General features: G+C 39.8%; 1 protein-coding gene across 1 annotated transcript; it reads right to left on the bottom strand.

Moving 5' to 3' along the window:
* BUD13 (BUD13 homolog) lies at window positions 1-24,393 on the bottom strand. The gene is made up of 10 exons (XM_070473553.1): window positions 24,174-24,393; window positions 22,156-22,249; window positions 20,115-20,199; window positions 16,264-17,028; window positions 14,333-14,637; window positions 12,375-12,480; window positions 11,879-12,017; window positions 11,377-11,561; window positions 11,055-11,136; window positions 1-406 (listed from the first exon to the last, which is right to left on the bottom strand). Exons 1-10 carry the CDS (start codon window positions 24,314-24,316, stop codon window positions 313-315), a joined length of 1,998 nt encoding a protein of 665 aa, XP_070329654.1. The 5' UTR covers window positions 24,317-24,393; the 3' UTR covers window positions 1-312.
* Window positions 24,394-24,825: the final 432 nt, after the last annotated feature.

Here is a 24,825-nt window from a genome sequence, read left to right as displayed (position 1 = left end):
TTATTTTAAAAAAATAAATGTGTGTTTATTAAAAAAAGAAATACCCTAACCAAGAACAAGCTCTGGGACACAGACAAATCAACGTTCCTCTGAAAGCCAGCAACCGGCAGTGTCAGCACACCTGAGATGTATGGTCCTTCGTCCAAATATTACATCTCAAATATTCTTCTGTAGTCAAAATTGGTATTCAACAAGTTGCTGGTCTGTGTGGCCCTGATTATTAGCACAGACGACTGTTACAGCTGAATGTCTGTAACAGCTGCCCTATGTCCACTACCACAACCCACAGTCACTCCCACAGCCTCAGCAAAGTTACATATCCTCAACACTCCACTTGTAGGCAAGTTCCTCCACCGCCTTCTTGCTGGCAAGCCTGGCAAAGCGCTTCTGTTCAAATCCATTGGATCTGCAATCAAGAGATACTGATCAGCCAGAATCCTGAACTGAACATGTATGTTTGAAATAAAGAAGAGTTCACAATCTAATGAACAAAAAGGAAAGTGAAAATACTTAAGACATAAGCACCAGAATCAAAAAGACAAAATACATAATCCACCCTTTTATTAGTCCTTGTTCAGAGCCTTTTTCCCACTCATTTTAACAACTGTTTCAAATATCTACCACTCTCTATAGGTCCAACTCATTCTCAACTGATGTCTATATATTATACTTTATCCATGCATTACACGAACATTTAGTGAATTCTTATTATACTAGGTACTGTGTCATGAAAATGAGTATAATATAGCACCTGTCCTGATATACTCAGACTAGTGGAGGAGACTGACATTTGAACAAATAATTAAAACAAAAGGCACAGGTTACGGTAGAAATATGCACTGGGTATCACAGAAGCAGAAAGGGGACCTTGCTCAGCTTGGAAGGGGGGTGGACAAGAATGATCAGGAAAGGCTTCATGGAGGGGGTCCTTATGCTAAGTCTGAAAAGACAGAGTGAAGCAAAGAGTCAGAAGGGTCAGGAGGGCATTTCAGCACACAGCACAGCAGGAACAACAAGACAAAGGCACAAAAATAAGAAATGGTATGGTACATGCAAGGAACCAGAGTCAAGTTACATGGCTGGAGCTAAAACACAAACAGAGGCCACAACATAACGAGCACTATGGGCCAGAATGCAAAGCTTAGATTTCATATAGTAAGGATAAATTCTTTTAAAAATTTTTCATTGGCGTATAGTTGATTTACAGTGTTGTGTTAGTTTCGGGTATACAACAAAGTGAACCAGTTATATATATACATATGAAATGAAAAATGAAATGAAAGTCGTTCAGTCGTGTCTGACTCTTTGTGATCCCATGGACTATACAGTCCATGGAATTCTCCAGGCCAAAGTACTGGAGTGGGTAGCCTTTACCTTCTCCAGGGGATCTTCCCAACCCAGGGACCAAACCCAGGTCTCCCACTCATGTATCATGTATCACCTCCTCAAGCTGGCATTCATTCCCTGATCACAATCCCCCAGGGCTGAATCTACTCTTCCTCTGTGCTCCCAAGGCATCCTGAACACCCTCTATAGTAATACTTAGCAAGTAGCACTGAAATTATCTACTCGTCTGTCTTCTTCTGTAGATAGAAAGTGAGTTGGCGTGCTCCAGGACCGCCTTTTACTAATTGTGAGACCCTGGCCCCTGCTGCTCATGTTATAACGTGCACTGAGTGTTACTGAACTGATGGGGATGACAGGTTCCCCCTTTCTTCAGGCCTTACCTAAGGGATGAGCTGGGTGAGTAATGAAAGGCTCAGTAAGAAGGGAAGCTTATTAAGAATGGCATCATCTCCAACCTTAGAAGCATGCATGGTGTTCTAGAGCCCATGGAAACCACTGCTTCTTGCCTGAGGAATAAACTACTTAAAGAGAATCAACAATAATATGATCATACAAATGTCCTATGAATAACAAACATAACCCTAAATAGAATCAAAAAAGCAAACTGCAAAAGAACTTACAGTGGAAAGAGCTTAAGACTAAATCCCAGGTCTAAGTCCAGCTTTTTCAAGTGAGCTGAAAAACTCTTAAGTAAGTTGTGAAATTTATCAGGGGCTCAGTTTCTCTTTAAATAATGTTAAGTTAGATTAACTGACCTTATGGGTTTTTCTAACTACAACATACTATAGATCTGTTCTAGAAATATTCACCTGGCAAAAACAGACAAGAGTAGAAAAGGCAACGAAAGAATTAATAATCAGAAATAAAGCAAGGGTGAGAAAGAAAACTAAAAAGGAAAACTCTAGGAGAAAATATGAAAAGTGTAGGAAAACTACAGGGAGAGATGGAGACAAATTATACCAGTAAAAAACCAAGTCAAGGAGAGTTCTAAGTTTTGGGTCCAGAAATTTGAAAAAAAAAATAGAGAAAAAAAAGAACTCGGTATAGCAGGGAATTTCTTTAGGGTTGTGGCTATAAAAAGATCTACTTCTGGCTACACAGCAAATGAGTATTCTGAAAAATCCTCCTGCTACCAAAGAGCTGACATACAATATCCTGCAAACCAAAGCAGGAAACAAGCCTGAAGCCACATCCAACCTGACAAGACCTACCAGTATCAGGAACTAGAGCTCTGGATTTAGATGGCAGCTTGAGGGACAGAAGATAATGCCTTAGGCCCACATACAGCAGCACCGTAGATTCCAATCACGGCAGGGAACTCAAGCAGACTAACCTGCTCTCAGGGAACAATTATAAAATCGGGACAAAATATAAAGATACAGTATGTGAAGTACTTGAAGGCATGAGTGACCAAAAGCAGGCAGAACTTGAGTGGGAGTCCACTGTGGGAAGAGATTTGTGAAGCTTTTTGCTGGAGGGCACTTCCCAAACTGCACGGCTCATGGAGGCAGGCCACAGGCTTACTGGCTTTAGGTATGAGAGTAAAGTGGGCAGAGCAGCCAGAAAAGTCAGGAACAAAACCCTGAACAGGAGGAAGCTTCAAAAGGGACGAACCCCCAATCTATATACAAACTGCACCCAAATTTCTGGCGAACGGTTAACCTGTGCTTGTGCAGGGGGAACCCCAATGGGCCACTGAAAAAGCAGCAGCTGGAAACTAAAAGAACTGAGCAGGAACTCAGTTGCTGTCCACTATGAAGGAGACAAGTGTTTGGAGTTCAAATACAGTCAAGTTAACTGTCTATTGGAATAAAAATCAACACACCTCAAAGGAATTATTAGAATTCAAAGCCTCCACAACGTATCATTCATAATGGCCAGCATAACATTTTAAAATGACCAGATATGTAAAGAAACAGTAAAATGTGATCACACTCAAGAAAAACTATGAATAGAAACCAATGCTGAGATAACCCAAATGTTGCAATTAGCAGACAGGACTTCAAAGCACAAATTATAAATATTTTCAAGGGAAAATAAATTGATTCACAATGAATGAACAGGTAGGAAATCTCAGCAGAGAAATACGTCAAATGGGAATTCTAGAGTTGAAAAATATAATAAACTAGCTGAAACAAAAAATTCAGTGTATGAGTCTAATAAGCTAAAGATGGCAGATGAGTCAATCAACTTGAAATGAGATCAATAGAAATTATTTCATCTTAAGAACAGAGAGGAAAATCATGATAGAAAAATGAACAGGACTTCAGAAAACTGTGGCACAATATCAAATAGTGGAAACAGTACAAATGAAGAAGGGAAAGTGGGTTTAAAAAAATAATAACTGGGCAAAAAAGAAGCCAAATGTGAAAAACATGGACTCATAAATCAAAAAACTCAACAAACTCAAAAAAGGATCAACACAAAGAAAAACCATACATAGGTACATCACAATCAAACTGCTGAAAACCAAAGACCACAAGAAAATTGTGAAAGCTGCCAGAGAAAACCAATATATTATAGTGTGTGTATGTTGAGGTTGGAGGGAGTGGGACAATGAAACAAACTGACTTCCAATTGGAAACAATGGTGGCCAGAAAGTGATGAAAGATCTTTAAAGAGCTGTCATTGAAGTCTAGAACTGTCAATCCAGAGTTCCATGTGTTTGCCTGAAACCTCAGGAGTTTCCTGGGTGTAATCTGAAACTGGCTCCCATACATGGAGGAGAAGGAAAGACCAAAGAAAGAGGCAGACCAGTCCAGATTGGCAGGTGGCAGGTTTAATAAGCAAGGGAATTTACATAAAAGGTTTTTTGTCTTGGGCAACCCCACTAAAAAACAGATCTCTGCACCTGCCTCTCAGAACTTTAAATGTTTATACAGAGCCCTTATGGTTTCAGTCACATTTTCACTCCAGACGATCTCAACACCCTATTCTCTCAAGGCTGCATCCTTGAAAACGCTACAGTATGGGAAGAGTAGGCATGATGTACATTCCAAGGACAGGGGAGAGATAAAGGCCTCCAACCGCCTGCGTCCAGTTTATGGGTCAACCAGTGGTCACATCCTCTCAATAACCTCCTCCAACGCAGCCAGTGAAACAATCCTTCAGCAACGAAGGTGAGAAAAGTTCTCTGATTTAATTAACAGAACTATGCCAGTGCCACCTCCTGGCTTTGATAATGTACTATGGTTATATAAGATGTTATCACTGGGAGAAACTGCTGAAGAGTACACTAATAATATTTTTTTCAGGTTTTTCTGAGTCCAAGACTATTCTAAAATTAAAGCTTTTTTAAAAAAAAGGTGAAATAAAGACATTTTCATTTCAACAAAACTGTATGTGTTGCCAATGGATCTGCACTGAAGGAATATTAAAATTTCCTAGTTTAAGAAAAAAAGACCACCACCAGAAACGGTAACTATATGAGTAAACACTAACAACTACACTTTTTTTCTTTGGTTTTCTTAGTTTCTTTAAAAATACACAACTGCAAAGTAAAAATTTTACCACTGTATTATGGGATCTATTATATTTTTAAAGTAGTATGTATGAAAACATGTATTTTTTATGCACAGTTTCAAAGAACAGCAAGGACAGATAAGAAAGCCTTCCTAAGTAAACAAAGCAAACAAATAGAGGAAAACAACAGAATGGGAGAGTCTAGAGATCTCTTCAAGAAAATCTGAGATACCAAGGGAACATTTCATGCAAAGATGGACACAATAAAGGACACAAATGGTATGGACCTAAAAGAAGCATTAGATATTAAGAAGAGATGCCAGGAATACACAGAAGAACTATACAAAAAAGATCTTCATGATCCAGATAACCATAATGGTGTGATCACTCACCTAGAGCCACACATCCTGGAATGTGAAGTCAAGTGGGCCTTGGGAAGCATCACTATGAACAAAGCTAGTGGAGGTGATGGAATTCCAGTTGAGCTACTTAAAATTCTAAAAGATGATGTTGTAAAAGTGCTGCACTCAATATGTCAGCAAATATGGAAAAGTCAGCAGTGGCCACAGGACTGGAAAATGTCAGTTTTCATTCCAATCCCATAGAAAGGCAATGCCAAAGAATGTTCAAACTACCGCACAATTGCACTCATCTCACACGCTAGCAAAGTAATGTTGAAAATTCTCTAAGTGAGGCTTTAACAGTACATGAACCGAGAATGTCCAGATGTTCAAGCTAGATTTAGAAAAAGCAGACGAACCAAGGATCAAATTGCCAACATCCACTGGACCATAGAAAAACCAAGAGAGTTCCAGAAAAACATCTATTTCTGCTTTATTGACAACACCAAAGCCTTTGACTGTGTGGATCTCAACAAACTGGGGGAAATTCTTCAAGAACCACCTTACCTGCCTCCTGAGAATCTGTATGAAGGGCAAGAAGCAATAGTTAGAGAACCAGAATTGGAACAACAGACTGATTTCAAATAGGGAAAGGAGTACGTCAAGGCTGTATACTGTCACCCTCCTTATTTCACTTCTATGCAAGGTACATCACACAAAATGCTGGGTTGGATGAAACACAAGCTAGAATCAAGACTGCTGGGAGAAATATCAATATCTCAGATATGCAGATGACACCACTATAATGGCAGAAAGTGAAGAGGAACCAAAGAGCCTCTTGATGAAGGTAAAAGAGGAGAGTGAAAAAGCTGGCTTAAAACTCAACATTCATAAAACTTAATATCATGGTATCTGGTCCCATCATTTCATAGCAAACAGATGGGGAAACAATGAAACTTTATTTTCTTGGGCTCAAAAATCACTGCAGATGGTGTCTGTAGCCATGAAATTAAAAGAAGCTTGCTTCTTGGAAGAAAAGCTATGACCAACCTAGACAGCATATTAAAAAGCAGAGACATTACTCGGCCAACAAAGGTCCACCTAGTCAAAGCTATGGTTTTTCCAGCAGTCATGTATGGATGTGAGAGTTGGACCATAAAGAAGCCTGAATGCCAAAGAATTGATGCTTTTGAACTGTGGTGTTGGAAAAGACACTTGAGAATCCCTTAGACTGCAAAAATATCAAACCAGTCAATCCTAAAGGAAGTCAATCCTGAAAATTCATTAGAAGGACTGAAGTTGATGTTGAAGCTCCAATACTCTGGCCACCTGATGAGAAGAGCCGACTCATTAGAAAAGACCCTGATGCTGGGAAAGATTGAAGGCAGAGGAAGAAGGGGACAACAGAGGACAAGATGGCTGGATGGCATCACTGACTCAATGGACATGAGTTTCAACAAACTCTGGGAGACGGTGAAGGACAGGGAAGCCTAGTGTGCTGCAGTCCACAGGGTTGCAAGGAGTCGGACACAACTGAGTGACTGAACAACAACATGAAAATAATAGTAACAAAAACAGATTAAGTGGAAATACAGTGTTGCAAGATTCTTACATTTCATGTGAAATAGAACAATTAACAACTGTCATTAGGCTATGATAAGTTAAAGATATATATTGTAATCCTTACAGCAAAAACTAAAAAAAAAAAAAAAATTGCAGAGGTATAACTAAAAGGAAAACAAAGCAATTAAGGTTCAAAACTAAGTCCACACACCTAAAATCTAAACACTGACAATATCAAATTCTGGATAGGTTATGGAGCAACAGAAATCCCCACCCTTTGCAGTAATGTAAAATGATACAGCCACTTTGGAAGAAAACTGGCAGTGTCTTATGGAAGTGAACATAATTTCAACAAAACAAAATAGCAATTTTTGGGTATTTACCCAAGTAAACTGAAAACTATATCCACATTAAAAGCCATACATGATTGTTTACTGCAGCTTTACCCACAATGCTAAAAACCAGGAGCAACCAAGATGTCCTTCAACTGGGGAATAAACAGACTGTGGTATACCCATACAATGCAATACTACTCAGTGATAAACAAGGAATGAAGTACTGATTCATTCAAGAACACAGATGAATCTTAAGTGCATTTTGCTAAGTGCAAAAAGTCTGACTCAAGCGTTGGTGGTACAGTGGTTAGCATAGCTGCCTTTCAAAAAGTCTGACTCAAAAGGTTATATACTGTATGATTCCATTCATGTAACGTTCTGAAAAAGATAAAATTATAGGGATGGAAAACAAGAGCAGAAATTACAATGGGTTGGTGGAGGAGGAATTAGTAACTAAAAGGTGACTTACACAGGAAATTTTAAAATGATGACTCTACTCATTTGTCAAATCCAACAGAACTTACACCAAAAAGAGTACACACTAATATAAGTAAGTTTAAAAAGAAAATAATTACCCAGGATATCTGGGGGTGGGGAGGGGACTGACTCTTTATGTTTACACATGAAAGAACTACATATAAATCCATGCTTAGATGGTAAATGAGTTTCTCATTTCTAAATTTCTCAATTTTGAAATTGCTTTATGTGCATCCTGGGATAAGCAAAATGAATAGTGGATAGTGGGTGCCCCTTTCTCAATGTTGGGGAGGGAATTTATAGGTAAGGAAAAAAGAAAGGTAATACTTGGTTAGAGTCAGTTACATCAGTATGAACTCATATTTATATATGCATATATATAACATACTTCCAGATGGACACAGAAACAATTATAGATATGTGTGTATACACACATACAGACCACTATACATGCATTACCTAGCTCTGTCTACTGAGAGGATCTAGAAGCAATGACACTCCAGTAATAATAAGCATTCGAGCAGTTATATCTTGGTTTCCAAATACAATTCTCCATTAAAAGCTGCCAGGGTTTCTTAGAGAAATGGCAATTCTTTAGGGCTGGGCCAGAAAAAATACAAGGAAGTAAAAGAATGCTCAAAAAGGAAACGGCTGGGGCAGTGAAAGGGACACCTGACAGAATTTCCAGTATTCAAGGAATGGAACAAAAAAGATAACATAAGCAACAAAATAAATAACATACCACTAGATTACAGAACAAAGTATAATATACATGAGTCCATACTAATATAAATAAATGATTGAACAAATAAATGGGGAGGTAAAACAGATCTTCCTTACAGAAAATATCTAAATAATACATGGAGATACCCTTCCATAGTTGTTCTTCTGAGTATAAGCTGAACTCAGCGACTCACTTCCAAAGCAGAGAGTATAAAAGAAAAAGAAGAGTAATTTTAAAGTTGAGACATCTGGCAAACACTCACTATCTTAACCAAGTGATCCTGGTTAACATTACTAGTGATGTCATGTGGGTTATCATGTAACCCCTAAAGTGACATGATGAGAAGGACATTTCACTACTGTGGGATTCTCTGCAAAAACCCATAACATTCAGGCTAACCATCAGAAAAACACCAAACAAACTCAACTGAGGAACATTTCATAAAAACACCTGACAGTACCCCCACCAAACCGTTAAGGTTACAAAAAGCAGAGAGACCGAGAAGCTGGCGCAGAGAGGAGATACAGAGGAGACAGGACACTTAGCACAGTGTAGCGCATGGAAATGCATCCTTGAACAGAAGAAGAAAGCTAACAGAAAACTGACAAAGTCCAAATAAAGTCTGGTACACTAATAATATGCTAATGTTGGTTTCCTAGATTTGATTGCTGTATCATGCTAATATGGTAACAAAATTAGATAAGGTATGTATAAGAAATGTTTGCACATTTTCTATATATATAAAATTATTCCAAAACAGATAGAATACAAATATTTTTTCAAAACACTACCCCCAAACAACTGCAAAATACACATTATCTTCAAGTGCAAATGGGGTATTAACCGAGGTAAACCATATACTGGGCTACTAAACATGTCTTAACAAATTTAAAAAGATAAAAAATTATAGCATTAATTTCAAAATATTAGAGTAAATTCTCTAACCTCAATGGAATTACATTGGAAATCGATAAGATATCTAGACTAGTCTAAATGTTTGGAATTCTAAAATACACTTCTAAGTAATTCATGGGTCAAAGAGTGAACCAAAAAGAAAATCAGAAAATATTTTGAACAAAATCCAACATACATTCCTGAAAAAAGACTTTCCTAAGCCAACTGGGAACAGAAATTTCTCAACTCAATAAAGGAAATTTATCCCCCCACCAAAAAAACTATAGTTTATAAAATTTAATGGTAAAAAGACTGAATGTTTTCCTCCTAAGGTTAGAAACAAGGTAAAAGATGTCTGCTTTAACTACTCCCACTCACCATATGCACTGGAAGTTCTTGCTAGTGTAGTAACGCAAGAAAAAGAAACAAAAGACATCTGGATTGGAAAGGAAGAAGTAACACTGTCTATATTCACAGAAGACTCATTCCTCAAGGTTCAAAATCTGGTAGAAGCTACAGAAAGCCATTGTATGAAGTGACCTTTGCTTCAAGGAAAGTGGCTGATATAATATTGGGTTGTTGCTAATGATAAAATTGGAGCTTTAGAGCATACATTAGAATTTTTTTTAAACTTTAGCTTTGGTAATATGGTAACAAACTACCACAGACTCCTTTAGCTTCTAGTTATTTAAAGATTTTCTGTGATGAGGTCAAAGTTAATGTTAGTATATAATCATTATCTGATATTGTACATAAAATATGTCAGCATTTGAAAGGCCTGAAAAACTCAGCAAATCAATGAACAGTAGATGATGCTATGAAGTCACGCATGAGAAAAAGATCAAGACAAAGTAGAAAAAAGACCAATAAATTTTAATCTAACAGAATGAAAAGATTTTTTATATGGTTTCTGATTCCATATTACAAGTAATCATTAAGAAACTTATTTTTTGTGGAATATTAAAAAAATCTAATACACCTTCCTTTCCTAACTACCTGTGTATAAATTTGAATTTTCTTCCTATATTTCAACTAAACATATTGCAACAGCCTAAATCCCAAAGTATTCTATTAGCCCAGACATTAATGAGACTTGCAAAAATGCAAATCAAAGCTATTCTTCTCACTTTTTCATTCAGAAAATATAGTTATTTTTCTTTAAAAGCAGGGTAAATATGCTATTGTAATGGCTTTTTTAAAAGAATAAATACTTTTAAAACTATTTAATTTCTAATATGGTAAATATTAACAGATACAACCCACACAAAACTTCTTGGAGTCCTAAATAATCTTTAAGAGTATAAAGGGGTCTTGAGATTACAAAGTTTGAGAGTCACTGTGCTACATGATAGAACTATGTCCTTTAGCAGGCAAGAGATGGAATCTAACAGGAAGTAGAGGGACTGTCTGCAGATAGAGGCACATACAATTCACCCATGATAGCACACAGAAAGTTAAGTGTATGTGGGTACAGACGTGGGTAGGTGAACATATAAGGCAGTAGGGGTCACTGCGACATTACAAGAGACTCACTCCCAAGGCAGTGAAGAAAAGGTTCAAGGGCTACACTTTAAAGATACAATATACAGAAGGCTACAGACTAGCACCCATCACTCAATCCTCTCTAAACCTTAGAGAATATCACCAGAAGTGATCAACATCAAAAAAAAGGTATCTATCTGGACCACCTCAGTTATTTACCCAGAGCTTTAAAAAGCTTTGAAAAGGAAAAGAGGAGTGTTACGAGCATGGGAAATGGGATTTGAGAAACAGAAGCAAGTAAACTGCACACTACTAACCTTGTGATCAGAGCAGAGAATAAGGCAGAGTGTACAATGATTTGAGAACAGTCAGCGAAGGTTAGGGTTACAAGGAAGAGAAAACAAAACTATAGGAAATATTCAGGCTTACCTGTCCACTCCATCCCAGCGATACCCTGGCCAGATATTGAATCTGTTGGGAGGGGGTGCAGGGCCACTGTAGCGAGGTCTCACTAAAGATAAGAGAGAGAGAAAAGTTAGTTATCTATGTAATTTAATTCAGAGCTGAATGGCCGTGAGGAAAAAAAATTTTATACAGAAATCTCTGATCGACTTCAACTTAAATTCCCAAATACAAGGAATCTGAAATTATATGGGAAAGCCTTCTTTGCAGGTATTTATGTATCATCACTCTAATGATTCTCTCTCTTCACATACATCACCTCTATTTCTGATGATCCCAGAAGGCTCACCTTTCTTATTCTTGTTCTCCTTGGCTTTATTCTTCTTGATAAAGTTGGCCATGGGGTCCCCCTCCCTTTCCTGTTCTCTCAGCATCCGATCCAGATCTTCATCATCAATATAGCGGGCCAGAGGCTTTTGCATTTCCTTCACTGCATCCTCCACATTTTGTTGCTGCTGCCGGGTCTGGGCAAGCCTGGACAAAAACAACCAGGAGTGACTGCTATCCTGTTTAACATCTCCACTCTTACACTGAGATGGACCATACTGCTACACGTGGAGAGCCTCCTCTTCCTAGCAGTCTAGGGCAAATACTGAAAAAGGTAACATTCCCAGAATACCAACCAGAAGTGTGAAATACGTCAGTACTGTAGGAAGCAGACTGGGCACACTGTAGTTCCCAGTCCTGAAAACAGCTTTAAAGGCAGAACAATGAACTAACTGGTCAGGAGAGGAGAGAAATTACTTCCTCCAGGAACTGCAGTCTTGTGTTCCTTTCAGTGGCTCTCTTACCCTTTGCCCCACTGAGCATACAGGTCATCTCTCTCCGAGTCCTTCTCTGCTTTTCTCCTCTGCTCTAAACGTTCCAGTTTCAAATTCCTCTTACGACCAGACTTATCTCGAAATACAGTTTCAGCATGTTGGAATTCAGCTGCAAAGGAAAAGTATGCTTTTAAAGATAAACAAAAAGGTGTCAAAATCAGAAATAACATTCTAACAGCTGAAATCAAACACTTAGTGTTCTGATGAAGGATAAGAACGTTCACAGTCAGACCACAAGTCGTCCTTACCAACATCTAAGTGCATATTGGTGATGATTCTAAAAATTAACATTTTTTAAGAAGGAAAAGATCCACTTGAACCCAATGAGAAGTTAAAACAAAGCAGAAAACCAGAGCTGAAATTTGATAGCAATTAAAAATTTTAAATATCAGATAAATTAGCTATATTTTTTAAAAAGTAAAAGCTACATGAGCCTCAACTGGTCTCTGTACTTTCACATTTTTACCTTCAAATGCCATGGTCTCTTGGTCCCGTTTCTTGAGCTCCTGCTGCTCTCGCTGTATGTCAGTTAACACCAACCCAGTTTTAGCCCCAGAATACATGTGTGCAGCCTATGTAATAGAAAAGGGAGCATCCAACATTAATGAGACAATGTGGCAACAGGCTCCGTGGGTGTACACAGTTATGTCTGAGGATCAGCAATAACCAAACCGAAAACGCTACCTTATATTCTCATTATCAACCACAGGGTTGGCAAAAGAGAAGAAATAAAACTGAATTTCATGGAAAATTAACAGTACTGTTAAGTTTAAGAGGAAACAGAAACACAAACCAAAAATTTACTAAAGGGAAGGCTAAAAAAAATGAAAGTTTTAGTCGTTCAGTCATGTCCAACTCTTTGTTAACTCCATGGACTGTAGCCTGCCTGGTTCTTCTGTCCATGGAATTCTCCAGGCAAGAATACTGGAGTGGGTAGCCATTCTCTTCTCCAGGGAATCTTCCCCACTCAGGGATCAAATCCAGATCTCCTATACTGCAGGCTGATTCTTAACCATCTGAGCCAAAGGGTACGCTAAGCATCTGTATCTTGGATTTTTCAGCGTATAAACTGCATACATGAAGACTCTCAGGTCTTTTGCTCAGAAACCTCTATCAAGCTCTGAGCCCTTCAGCAGAGATCAACACTGATAAAATATTCCATTTAAACCACAAAGTCAAGCAAACCTATCAATTTCAAACCTGAAATTGTGGCTGTATTTCAGGATAATGACAAGATATGACCAAATTCAAACTTTTTACTAAAACCCACCCTGTATCAAAATAATAAACCACCCTGCAATCAATGTATATAAATTATATCCTAATATCCTTAAGCAATGTGCTAGGGACTTCCCTGAAGCCCAGTGGTTTTCAATCTTTGGTTGGGGAACTGAATAAAGATCCTGCATGCCATGTGACATGGTCAAAAAATAAGCAATGTGCTAAAATCTGATTAATATTAAATTGTCCATGGACTAAGCAGATACATAAAAATGTCACGGGGTCCAGCTGAAACACTGACCTCACTCCGTTCCCCACATCCGGGGTTAGGGACTGACTGGTCCACCCTACCAGGACCACATGGACTACAGAGGAGACTTACCTGAAAGTCTGTGTTGGAGGTAACATGCACATCACAGGCTCTTTCTTAACCAGCTCACTAGAATAACATTTCTTTTTACTCCTTTTCTTTTTTGGTTTTTGGAATAACATTTTTGTACTAGTAGTGGTGTTCTTTACAACACAATTACTTGGAGTTCATGTGGATTTTGTTAATTCAGCCTTCATCACAGATTTAAAATAATACAACACACTTACTTCCCAGGCGATGTGATTTCTAAAAGTCGTTTTATATTTTAAATGCCTCTCTTTAAGCTCTGGATACAGAGACCTACAGTCCAATTTATAATAGTAAATGGCTTACACTAAATGCTTACTTTGTCCCAGGCCCTGGGCTAAGAGTTTTACTTACACTACCTCATTTAATTCTCAAAAGAACCTGAAGTATGTACTACTATCATCTACATTTTAAAGATGAAGAAGCTGAGACTTAGAGATATTATGTATCTTGCTCAAATCTCACATAAGAAGTAGAATTCCACATGTGATGTTTAACATAAAGTTCATGCTCCTAACTCCATTCTGTAAACTACATTCTCTGTTTGTACGTAAGAAATAGAAAGTTTTGTTTAAACTATTAAAATGAGATTTGTGGAACTGAGAGAATATTAAGGCAGATGCTATTTAGGAAATCTGCTACTTGCCAGTTCCCCTGGGCTGGGTTAGGTAGTCTTGCCTTCAGAGAGAAGAAAAGAGCTCTAGAGGTGCTATGTGCTAGATTTCTCCAGCTAGGATCTCTGAGACCTGTACAGAGCTAGAAGATGAGTTACTCTAAACCAAGACATGGCTCCTGAAAGTTCTCACCTTCTTTCCCAGAGGCTGACTCCTTCGAGGTGGAGACAGATCAGAATCAGAAGATCTGGCCCTCTGCTTTCTCCTTGGTGGAGAGAGGTCAGAATCAGAGCTCCGATGCCTAGGTCTATTCCGTGGAGGTGACAGATCGGAATCGGAATCCTGGGGCCCTGAACTCTGTTTGTGCCGTGGGGGAGAAAGATCTGAATCAGAGGTTTTCCTACTGTCACCTGGGTAGGAAGAAGAGTCCAAGGTGTGACTCTGATGTTTCCTGGGTGGAGAGCTTGTGTGATGTTTCCTATGGGTGGGGGAAGAGCCTAGAAATTGAAGAGTAAAGATTTTAATCCCCTTGGCAAAAATCTAAAAAAGAATGTACCAGGCTAAAGTTCAACATTCATTTAGTCCTCTTTTGAGGAACTATCACTAACCTAAACATAAGTACACATGACAAGGGAGAAGAGCAAAGTCAGAGATAACTTTTAAAACCAATGGGTGGGGTTCTATTCCCAAGTTACTAGTTACTGTGCCTAGCACGAGACATCTCAACATCCTCATCTGGGCCATATGTATCCACACATAGAGGCCAAAGCAAACTGAACTCAGGGCTCAGTGGCATTGTTAGTCGCTCAATCTTAGCCGACTCTTTGCAACCCCATGGACTGTACCCCTCCAGGCTCCTCTTCCATGGAATTTTCCAGGCAAGAATACTGGAGTGGGTTGCCATTCCCTTTTCCAAGGGATCGTCCTGATCCAAGGGACTGAACCCAGGTATCCCACAGTGCAGGTAGATTCTTTTACTATCTGAGCCACCCAGGAAGCCCTAGCAAGTTAAGATAACCTAGAATATATTCTGAGTTTCCTGGTGGTGCAGATGGTAAAGAATCTGCCTGAATGCAGGAGACCCAGGTTTGACCCCTGGGTCAGGAAGATCCCCTGGAGGAGGAAATGGCAACTCACTCCAGTCTTCTTCTGGAGAATGCATGAACAGAGGAGCCTGGTGGGCTACCGTCAGAAAGAGTCAAACACAAGTGAGTGACTAACACACACACACACACACACACACAGAATATATTCTGATGTCGTTTGACTAAAACACAACAATGTATTTGAATTAAAAATTAAAGCAGTACCAGGGACAAAAGATGGAGCAAACCAATTTCATCGCACAGGTGAACTGTAGACATAGGCATCACAAATCACCTCCCCCAAAGGCAATCTGCAATACGTATCAACAGTCCTATAAGCAAAGAACCCCTCCCTGAGCCAGTAAATCAATTTCTACTTTGTTTCCTAGGAAACATATCTAAAAGCACTTCAATTCCCAGGAAGTCTGTCTAGAAATAGATACGGAAATAATCCAGAACAGAGCAACAGTTTATGTATAAGGATGTTCATTATACAATTACAGAGGAAAAGGTTTAGAAATAACCTAAAATACGCAATATTAGGGGAATGGTTACTGGAACACCAACAAAAATTATATTTTAACAAAGAGATATTTTATGACTCAGGAAAGATAATGCTAAGTGAAAAAACCAAGGAAGATTACACATGCAATACGTACTTACTGCCTAGACACGTCTCAACTACATCAAAAATGACTAGAAAAAGATTAAAAGAACATTGGCTACAAGAGAGAGACTGCCTCTGACTAGACAGAATTTTGTGTGATCTTTTTCTACATTTCTATACATTCCAAAGTTTCTGCAACATGTAGTATTTTCATGAGGTGGGGAGAATGAACAAAAAAATACATAAAAACTTCCACCCTACTTCTGTTAATCTTTAACTCTCCTCAGCCCAACCTCTCACCATTTCCCTCCAGTTTTTAAAACCCCAAGCTCCATTCTCACTTCTGAAGACCACAAATACCCAGTAAAGCACCTAAAAGACCCAAAAGAAAGCACTCTGGGAACAAGTCCCCCTCATGGACAAATGCTCACCTTTAGAATCATACTGCTTACTTCCAACACGGGACGTCGCTTGCTTTTTTCGTGAAGGAGAGAGGTCTGAGTCATACTCATATTTGCTATTCTTTGAGAGTGATGGATGAGAAGGTCCTGGCCCCTTCCGATGTGGAGAAGTTTTGCTAGAGCTTTCTGGGGCTTCACTGCTTTTGGTTCTGGGCAGTGAGTGAGGAACATTAGAAGCCAAGTCAGTGGAATTATGATGGGCCCTCTTGAGCTGTGATCGATCCACAGAGTCAAGAGTCCTTCTAGGTTGAGCTGTGTCAGGGGAGCAATTACGGGCCCTTCTGGCGGGAGAGAGATCTGAGGAACTGTGGTAGGCCCTCCTAGGAGGAGATGAATCTGGGGTGTCATGAGGGGTCCTCCTAGGAGGAGATGGATCTGGGGTATCATGACGAACCTTCCTAGGAGGAGAAGAATCCGGAGTGTCATGACGAACCTTCCTAGGAGGAGATGAATCCGGGGTGTCATGACAGGCCTTCCTGGGAGGAGATGAATCCGGGGTGTCATGACGGGCCCTCCTAGGAGATGAATCCGGGGTGTCATGACGAACCTTCCTAGGAGGAGATGAATCCGGAGTGTCATGACGAACCTTTCTTGGAGGAGATGGATCTAGAGTGTCATGACGAACCCTTCTAGGAGGAGATGGATCCGGGGTGTCATGACAAACCTTCCTAGGAGGAGATGAATCCGGGGTGTCATGACAGAACTGTCTGTTTGAGGGTATATCTTCACTGTGGCCTAAACACAAATAGCAAAGAATCAGATTCCCATAAATGCTCTGTCATCCCTATAACCAAAGTTTTAAAAAACATCCCAGCAGGATACATCTCAAAACTACTAAGAAAGCCCAAAAGGTATGCACAGCTACTTTACGCAGTAAAGCAGCACTCATGAATATCCTAAGAAAAACTGCTCACATTTGCCTAACAGGTCATAAATCTGCAAGGCACTTTAAATGTATTTTTCATGTTGTATCTTGTTAGGTAAGCAGGGCAGGTATCCTTGTTTTTACAGACATGAAAACAGAGACCCTAAGAAGCTAAGTGGTTTCCTTCCTAGGGGTCACTGCTACTAAGATGAAGAGACAGGCTACAACCCCGACTTTCTAATCCCAATCCAATGCTCGTCCCCAAACCTTATTTGTATGGAATTCTCCATGAGAAGCTCCCACTGATATTTAACTTAGGCAATTCACAGTTTGCACCCACTCTTCTCTCAAAAGGCAAACTGAATAATTCCGTGCCACATCAAAATGAAATCCTGTGAGCTATTTAATCCATGCCATTGTGCTCCTTATTAAAAGCAGCAAGAGCACCAGAAAGAAAGAAGGATCGGCACTTTACTGATCACCTGCTGCATGCCCATGTCTATACAGATTATTTCATTTAATTCTCACAACAAGCCTAGGAGATAAATATTGTTCTCCTCATATTATAAAGAAGCTGATACTCAGAAAGACTAAGTAATTTGCCAAAATCATATTGTTAGTAAGTGGTGAAATGAATATCCAAACTCATATCTGTCTGACTCCAGAGTCCACAAACAATCTTTAAAATGGAAACAGTTTGAGACTTTTGATATTCAAAGATATACAAAATGAAATGTTTATAGCAAATCCAGAGAGTGACTAAATCAAGTTTCTCTTCTCCTTCTATCTCTTATCATTGAGCTCCCTAAGCAAATATAAACAACTAAAAGTTGAGTGGGATCCAATGAATATTTGTTAATGGGTGAATTAAACAAGTCACCTCCTTTACTTTGAAGAATAGGCTCCTCTGACCAGAATCTACCCCTCAGAGAAAAGTAATGATATCTGTAGGGTGTATGCACGTGAGATAAGTTGTTTCAGTCATGCCCGAGTCTTTGCAACCCTATGGACTTTAGCCCACCAGGCTCCTCTATCCTTGGGACTCTCCAGGCAAGAATACTGGAGTGGGTTGCCATGCCCTCCTCCAGGGGATCTTCCTGACCCAGGAATCGAGCCTGCATCTCTTCTGTCTCCTACATGGCAAGAGGGTTCTTTACCACTTGCATCACCTAGGAAGTACCTGACAGTACATCTAATCCACATAGTTGATAAATCCCATGATATTTATAAAAAGTTGGTGGTATAACCCTCCCCAGACTTCAGGCTATACTACAAAGCTATAATAATCAAAACACCATGGTCCTGGCACAAAAAGAGAAATATAGATCAATGGGACAGAATAGAGAGCCAGAAATAAACCCATATACCTATGGTCCATTAATCTATGACAAAGGAGGCAAGAATATATAATGGAGAAAAGACAGTCTCTTCACAATAGGTGGTTCTGAGAAAACTGGATAGCCACATGCAGAACAATGAAATTAAAACATTCCCTCACACCATATATAAAAATAAACTCAAATAATTCAAAAACCTACATGTAAGCCCTAAAACTACAAAACTAGTAAAGAATACATATAGGTGGAACATTCTTTGACATAAATCATAACAATATTTTCTTGGCTCAGTCTCCTTAGGCAAAAGAAATAAAAGCACAAATAAACAAATGGGACCTAATTACACTAAAAGCTTTTGCACAGCAAAGGAAACTATCAACAAAATAAAAGACAAGCTACGGAATGGGAGGACATATCTGCAAATGAAGCAACCAACAAAAAATAAAACCCAACCCAATCAAAAAATGGGCAGAAGACTTAATTAGACATAATTAAATAGACATAAATAGACATAATTCCAAAAAATATGTATGGCTAACAAGCACATGAAAAGATGCTCAACACTGCTAATTATTAAAGAAATACAAATCAAAACCACAATGAGGTATCACCTCACACCTGTTAGAATGGTTACCATCAAAGTCTACCAAGGGAATTTGCTGGCAGTCCAATGGTTAGGACTCTGCACTTCCACTGCAGGGGGGCATGGGGCTGATCCCTGGTCAGGGAACTAAGATTCTGCAAGTCATGCAGCATGACCAAAAAAAGGAATACAACATATTATTTTTTAAAAAATTCTACTAATAAATGTAGGAGAGGATATGGAAAAAAGGGAACCCAAGCGTGAACTGGTGTAGTCACTATGGAAAACAGTATGGAGGTTCCTTGAAAAACCAGAACAGAACTACCATCTGATGGACCAATTCCACTCCTGGGTATACATCCAGGAAAAATAAAAACACTAATTTAAAAAGATATATGCATCCCAATGTTTACAGCAGCACTATTTCTTAAGCCAAAACATAGAAACAACTCAAGTGCCCAGCAAGACAAAATATTTGGTTTAAGAAGTTGTGGGACACACACACACATACACACACACACACGAATATTATTCAGCCATGAAGAAGAATGAGATATTGCCATTTGAAGCAACATGGATGGACCTAGAGAATATCATACTAAGTGAAGTCAGACAGAAAGATAAGTATTATATGACAGAATTTACATGTAGAAACTAAAAAATAACACAAATGAATCTGTATACACAACAGAAACATACTCACAGACACAGAAAACACACTTATGATTACCAAAGGGGAAGGGGGAAGAACTAACTTAGGAGTATGGGATTAACAGATACAAACCACTATATATAAAATAGATAAGCCATGAGGAATTACTGTACAGGCCAGGGAACTATATTCTATATCCTATAATATCTTAAATGAAAAATTATCTAAAAATATATATATACACATAACTGACTTTGCCATATACCTAGAACTAACACAGTATTGTAAATCAACGATACTTCAATTTTAGAAAAAAGAAAAAAAAAAGATAAAAGTCTTTCCCTATTAATGAGAAATTCAGATTTATCTGTTACTGGAACTCACTCCCCAGAAGCTTCCATTTAGCACTGGAACGAAAGGCTTCCATCTGCTTTACCTCTTCTGGCCGCTCATCTACAAACTCAGCCACCTGTGGAAATGAGAACAACACTTGAAGGAAATCCACGAGATCCAGCCAAGCAGCAGTGCTATCTGAAGAACCTGAAGTTATGACTATTCCACTCCTAACAATACATGGCTCACAAAGACCCAAAACAGCCCTGAAGAAACAGATAGTGGTCCTCAGTTACATGTGCTCCATAAACATGTGAATGTCATTGGATGGTTTAACTATAGATCTTTCTATGACTCATCAATTTCCCTCCAGATGTTCATTTCTTTTATTACAAACCTTTTTATTAACCTGCCTGGTGTAACAACTGCCACTCAAAGCTAAAAGCTAAACTCCTTTTACCTGTTTACCACTCCATTCAGAGTAAAAACACAGGCAGGGTTCCTGTCATACTTATCATTCATTAAGGAATTTGGACTCCTTATGAAAGCTTTACTGTAGATCACAAAGATAGTTTTTCCAGAATCCCACCAAAAGAAGTCATGAAAATGTACAAAGACTCATAGAATCTTTAAGGGATAAGACCATATTTCCTATCACCCAAATTCCCAAATAAGTCTGGAATCTTCCCTACAGTATCCTTGATAAACGATCACTCATGTAGTCCCTCCTGACAGAGAACCAATCCACTGACAGGGAACTCATGTTACAAGGCGGTCCGCTGCATTTGGGGGCTAGAAAGTTCTTAGTTGTATTGGACCCGGATCTACCTTCCTATAATTTCTTCCTATCCACCCAAGTTCTGACCTCTGAAGCAAATGATCCTCTTTCCACATGACAGACCTGCAACTATGAGCAAAGGACTGTTTTGTGCTTTACTTATAGTACCTCACTCAATCTTCACAAAAGCCCTGCAAAGAAAGGATCTACATTACTAAGAGCAAATTATGGCTCAGAGACGTAACTATCTCCTTTCCACCTTGTTTCTCAGCAATTCTGAGCAAGAGTCCCATGGCCATACCAATGCTAACTTATTTACCTATGCTTTTGACCACCTTGCTCTTACTTATCCTTCAAAACTCAATTCAGATATCTCCATCCTTCAAGGAATCTCCCATCTTCATGGGCTAAAAAATGTGCTCCCTCCCTTAGGTTCTAAAAGCACTTGGAACGTATGTGAGGGGCTTCCCCATTGGTGCAGCTGGTAAAGAATCCACCTGCAATGCAAGTGATGTAGGAGACACAGTTCAATCCCTGAGTCAGGAAGATCCCTGGAGAAGGAAATGGAAACCCACTCCAGTGTTCTTGCCTGGGAAATCCAGGGACAGAGGAGCCTGGCGGGCTACAATCCATGAGGTCGCAAAAGAGTCAGACACAATTTAGCAACTAAACAACAATAACATATGTGAACTATATCTCCGACGTTCATCATATTGCTGAAATTATTTGAAATTCAGTCTCCCATTCTAAGGATATGACCTCTAAAGTATAAACACTATATTCTATTAATCTACATATCTGCTGTACCCAGGCAAGAGTATACAATCTTAAAGCTTAGTTCAATCAGTAAATAAAAGGAACAAATAACATTTCCTTTCATGGAAACTGAACAGTGTTTTTAAGGTAAGTTCCAGCAAATTGAACCATGGCTAATTCTAATCACGACTCTTTATCACTGACATTGAGGAATCCTGTCTCTCTGTGATCAGTTCCCACTTCTAGGCAGATGGAGCCCTCCATACACAAAGACTGTATATAGGCATCATCAAAGAAAACTATTTTAAAATAGCTCCTGGAAAATGTCACCTCTCCTCTCACCTTAACTTTCCTCCTTACTATCTACCCTGCATTGGGAGCCGAAATTAAGAGGCTTGCATTTCACAGTCCTCAGAGCCTCAAAAAGATACACAACCTTCCATGATCGTCTCTTTATCTATTTCTGTTAATTATTTTTTATAGGACAATGTCAATTATGTCTTCTTTTACAACAAAATAAATGTCACATCTATACATTTAAAAAAAAAAGATACACACCACAGGCAAATCTCCATCATCTTCCTCTTCTTCCTTTTCTGCTTTAGTGGTTGAGATAGATGTCCAGCTCACGTCATCATCCACAATTCGCATTCTAAAGGTGAAAAATAAAAGAGCTAAAAAAGAAGAATCATTCTTGAATAACAGCCCACAAACATTCATCTCTGGTTTTAGGCTAAAGTTCAAAATCCTGTAAGATCCTACGGTCCATTCTTTGCCAGTATGGCCAATTTCACCTTGAACCACTATCTCCTCAATTCACTACTCACTAGTCATCTTCTGATGCCTAGAATGAGCCAAATTCCTTTCCATATCAGTTTCACATATTCAGTTCCTTCCCTCTGCCTGACCTACTCTTCTTATTCTCTACTGGGAAACTCTTAGTCATTCTTAAAATCCTAGCATATATACAAATTCCTTGAGCAGACCTTACAAAACTATTCCCCTTACCTCTCCCAACTAAGAACCCCTGTTACACATTCTTGGAGAACTTTCATTTACCACAAAGGAAATAAATCAACTAGTTGCATAATTAGTTGTTTAAAGACTGTATCCCCATTAAACTATAAGCTCCATCAGAGTAGGGACAGTGATATCTCATTCACAGTGATATCCTCACTGTGATAGATGAAGTACTCAATAAATGTTTGTTACATGGATCAACTATGAATGAGTCCAAAGAATAATGACTGCCATGATGTAAACCGTTATTATTAACAGTTATTATTTGAAAAGCGAGATTACTAATCACAACAACCATTTAATATAAGTGATATAAATCAATATTACTCTTGACTTTAAAGATGAAAAAACTGAGGCTTAGATGAAATACCTTGTCCAAGGCCACACAACTCATAAAGTGGCACAGCTAGGACTGAAAGACTGATCAATGTTACTTCAAAGCTCAAGACAATTTCACTACAAGGCACTGCCTCCAGGAAATCCACACAAGTCAGAGGGGTCAGAAGACAGCAAGAATAACTCAAGAACCAAAGAGTTAACTAACTAAACGGGTTAGTTCTTTAGAACTATTTGACTTTACAGGGTATATTAGTTTCTTAGAGCTGCCTAACAAAGGACCACAAACTTAGTGGCTTAAAACAACAGAAATGTATTCCCTCACAGTCCTGGAGAATTCAAATCTAAAATCAAGGTGTGTGCAAGGCAATGTCCACCAGGAAAGGTTCCAGGAAAAGATCTTTCCTTGACTCTTCCAACTTCTAGTAGCCTCTGTCGGCTGCATAAATCCAGTCCAGCCTCGGCCTCCATCTTCACCTGGGAAGTTTTCCCTCTAAGTCTGTTTCTGTAGCCAAATTTCTCTTTTCTTAAAAGGAAACCCGTTTATACTGGACATCTTAACTAATTATATCTGCAAAGACCCTACTTCTAAATAGTGTCACATGCTAAGGTTCTGGTTTGGAGGGGATAGACAGTACTCAACCCAGTACACTAGGCCACGTAAGTTTTCTCGTTTGAACAGTGGGGATAGCAAAAATATCTACTTCTTAATACTGTTATGACTCTTAAATAAAATCATGTCTAAAGTACTCACAACGGTACCAGGCACATGACAAGAACGGTATAAACGTTAGTTGTTATTGTTGGGAGTAGGAGCAGGAGTAACAGGAAGTGAGCATAGGTCAGGACCCGAGTCCTTGGCTTAGGAGACCCGCACGGGCAGGTTCTGTGCCGCTAATATCCCAGCACAGAGCCTTTGAATTCGTTTCACCTTTATTCTCAGGACACAATATTCACTCTCTCTGGGAGAACGGAATGCTACAAAGGCGGGAAAAGACTAATAAAAGTTACAACCCGGCCTGAACACACTAGAGATACTGCCCAGGGGCGCGAGCAGCGGCCTGAGAGGGCTCTGAGCACAGGTAGGCTCAGGCGAGCAGTCAGGGGCGCGGGGCCGCCGGGGCCGCCGGCGAGGAGCCCAGCAAGAGCCGGCCGAGGGCGGAGCGGGAAGGTGAGGGGCGGCGGGCCGCGAGGACCCCACCCTGCCAGGGCCAACTCACCCCTTGCCGCCGGCCCCGCTAGGCTTCGGCCGCTTTTTGCGACGCTTGCGGCCGGAGTCAGGGCCCCCGTCGACGCCGGCATCTGCCCCAGACAAGTAACGCTTCAGGTACTCGGCCTTGGAGAGCGGTGGAGCTGCCGCCATGGCAGCGGCGGGAGACGGGTCGGGGCTAGGGACAAAATTGTTGAACGCGAAACGGAACAGCGGCGAGCTACAGAGCGGGGCCAGAACCGGAAGTGACGGCACGTTTGGAAGTGCTGGGCGGACAGGTGCGAGTCCTGTAATCTTGGAGGACTGAAGAACGGGAACACGCACACTTACGGGGCCCACTCTACATCCCCTCTGACCCGGCAACTGTGTTTCTTCTCTTCGTCCTTCCATCTGCTCAAACAGCTGTGCAGCAAGCGCTGTTGTGGTCGCGAGGCTACATCCATGACTCCAACAAGACTTCCCCCAGCAGCCTCAGAAGCACCAGAGTAGTTAGGGACATGGGCTCTGGAGTTGCAGTCCATCTACCTTTGAGTTCTGGCTCAGTAACTTGCTAAATGTGGGAGGCCCGGGGCAAGTTACTTAACAAAATGGGGATAATGATGACATGGAACTCAATGATTAGGTGGACTGACAGTATTACTGTGCAAAGTGCTTCGGACAAC

Source organism: Odocoileus virginianus, chromosome 10 (genome assembly GCF_023699985.2).
Source record: "Odocoileus virginianus isolate 20LAN1187 ecotype Illinois chromosome 10, Ovbor_1.2, whole genome shotgun sequence".
Taxonomy (NCBI): Eukaryota; Metazoa; Chordata; class Mammalia; order Artiodactyla; family Cervidae; genus Odocoileus; species Odocoileus virginianus.
The sequence above is the reverse complement of the archived record's forward strand: the minus strand, read 5'-3'. Positions and strand labels throughout refer to the sequence as shown.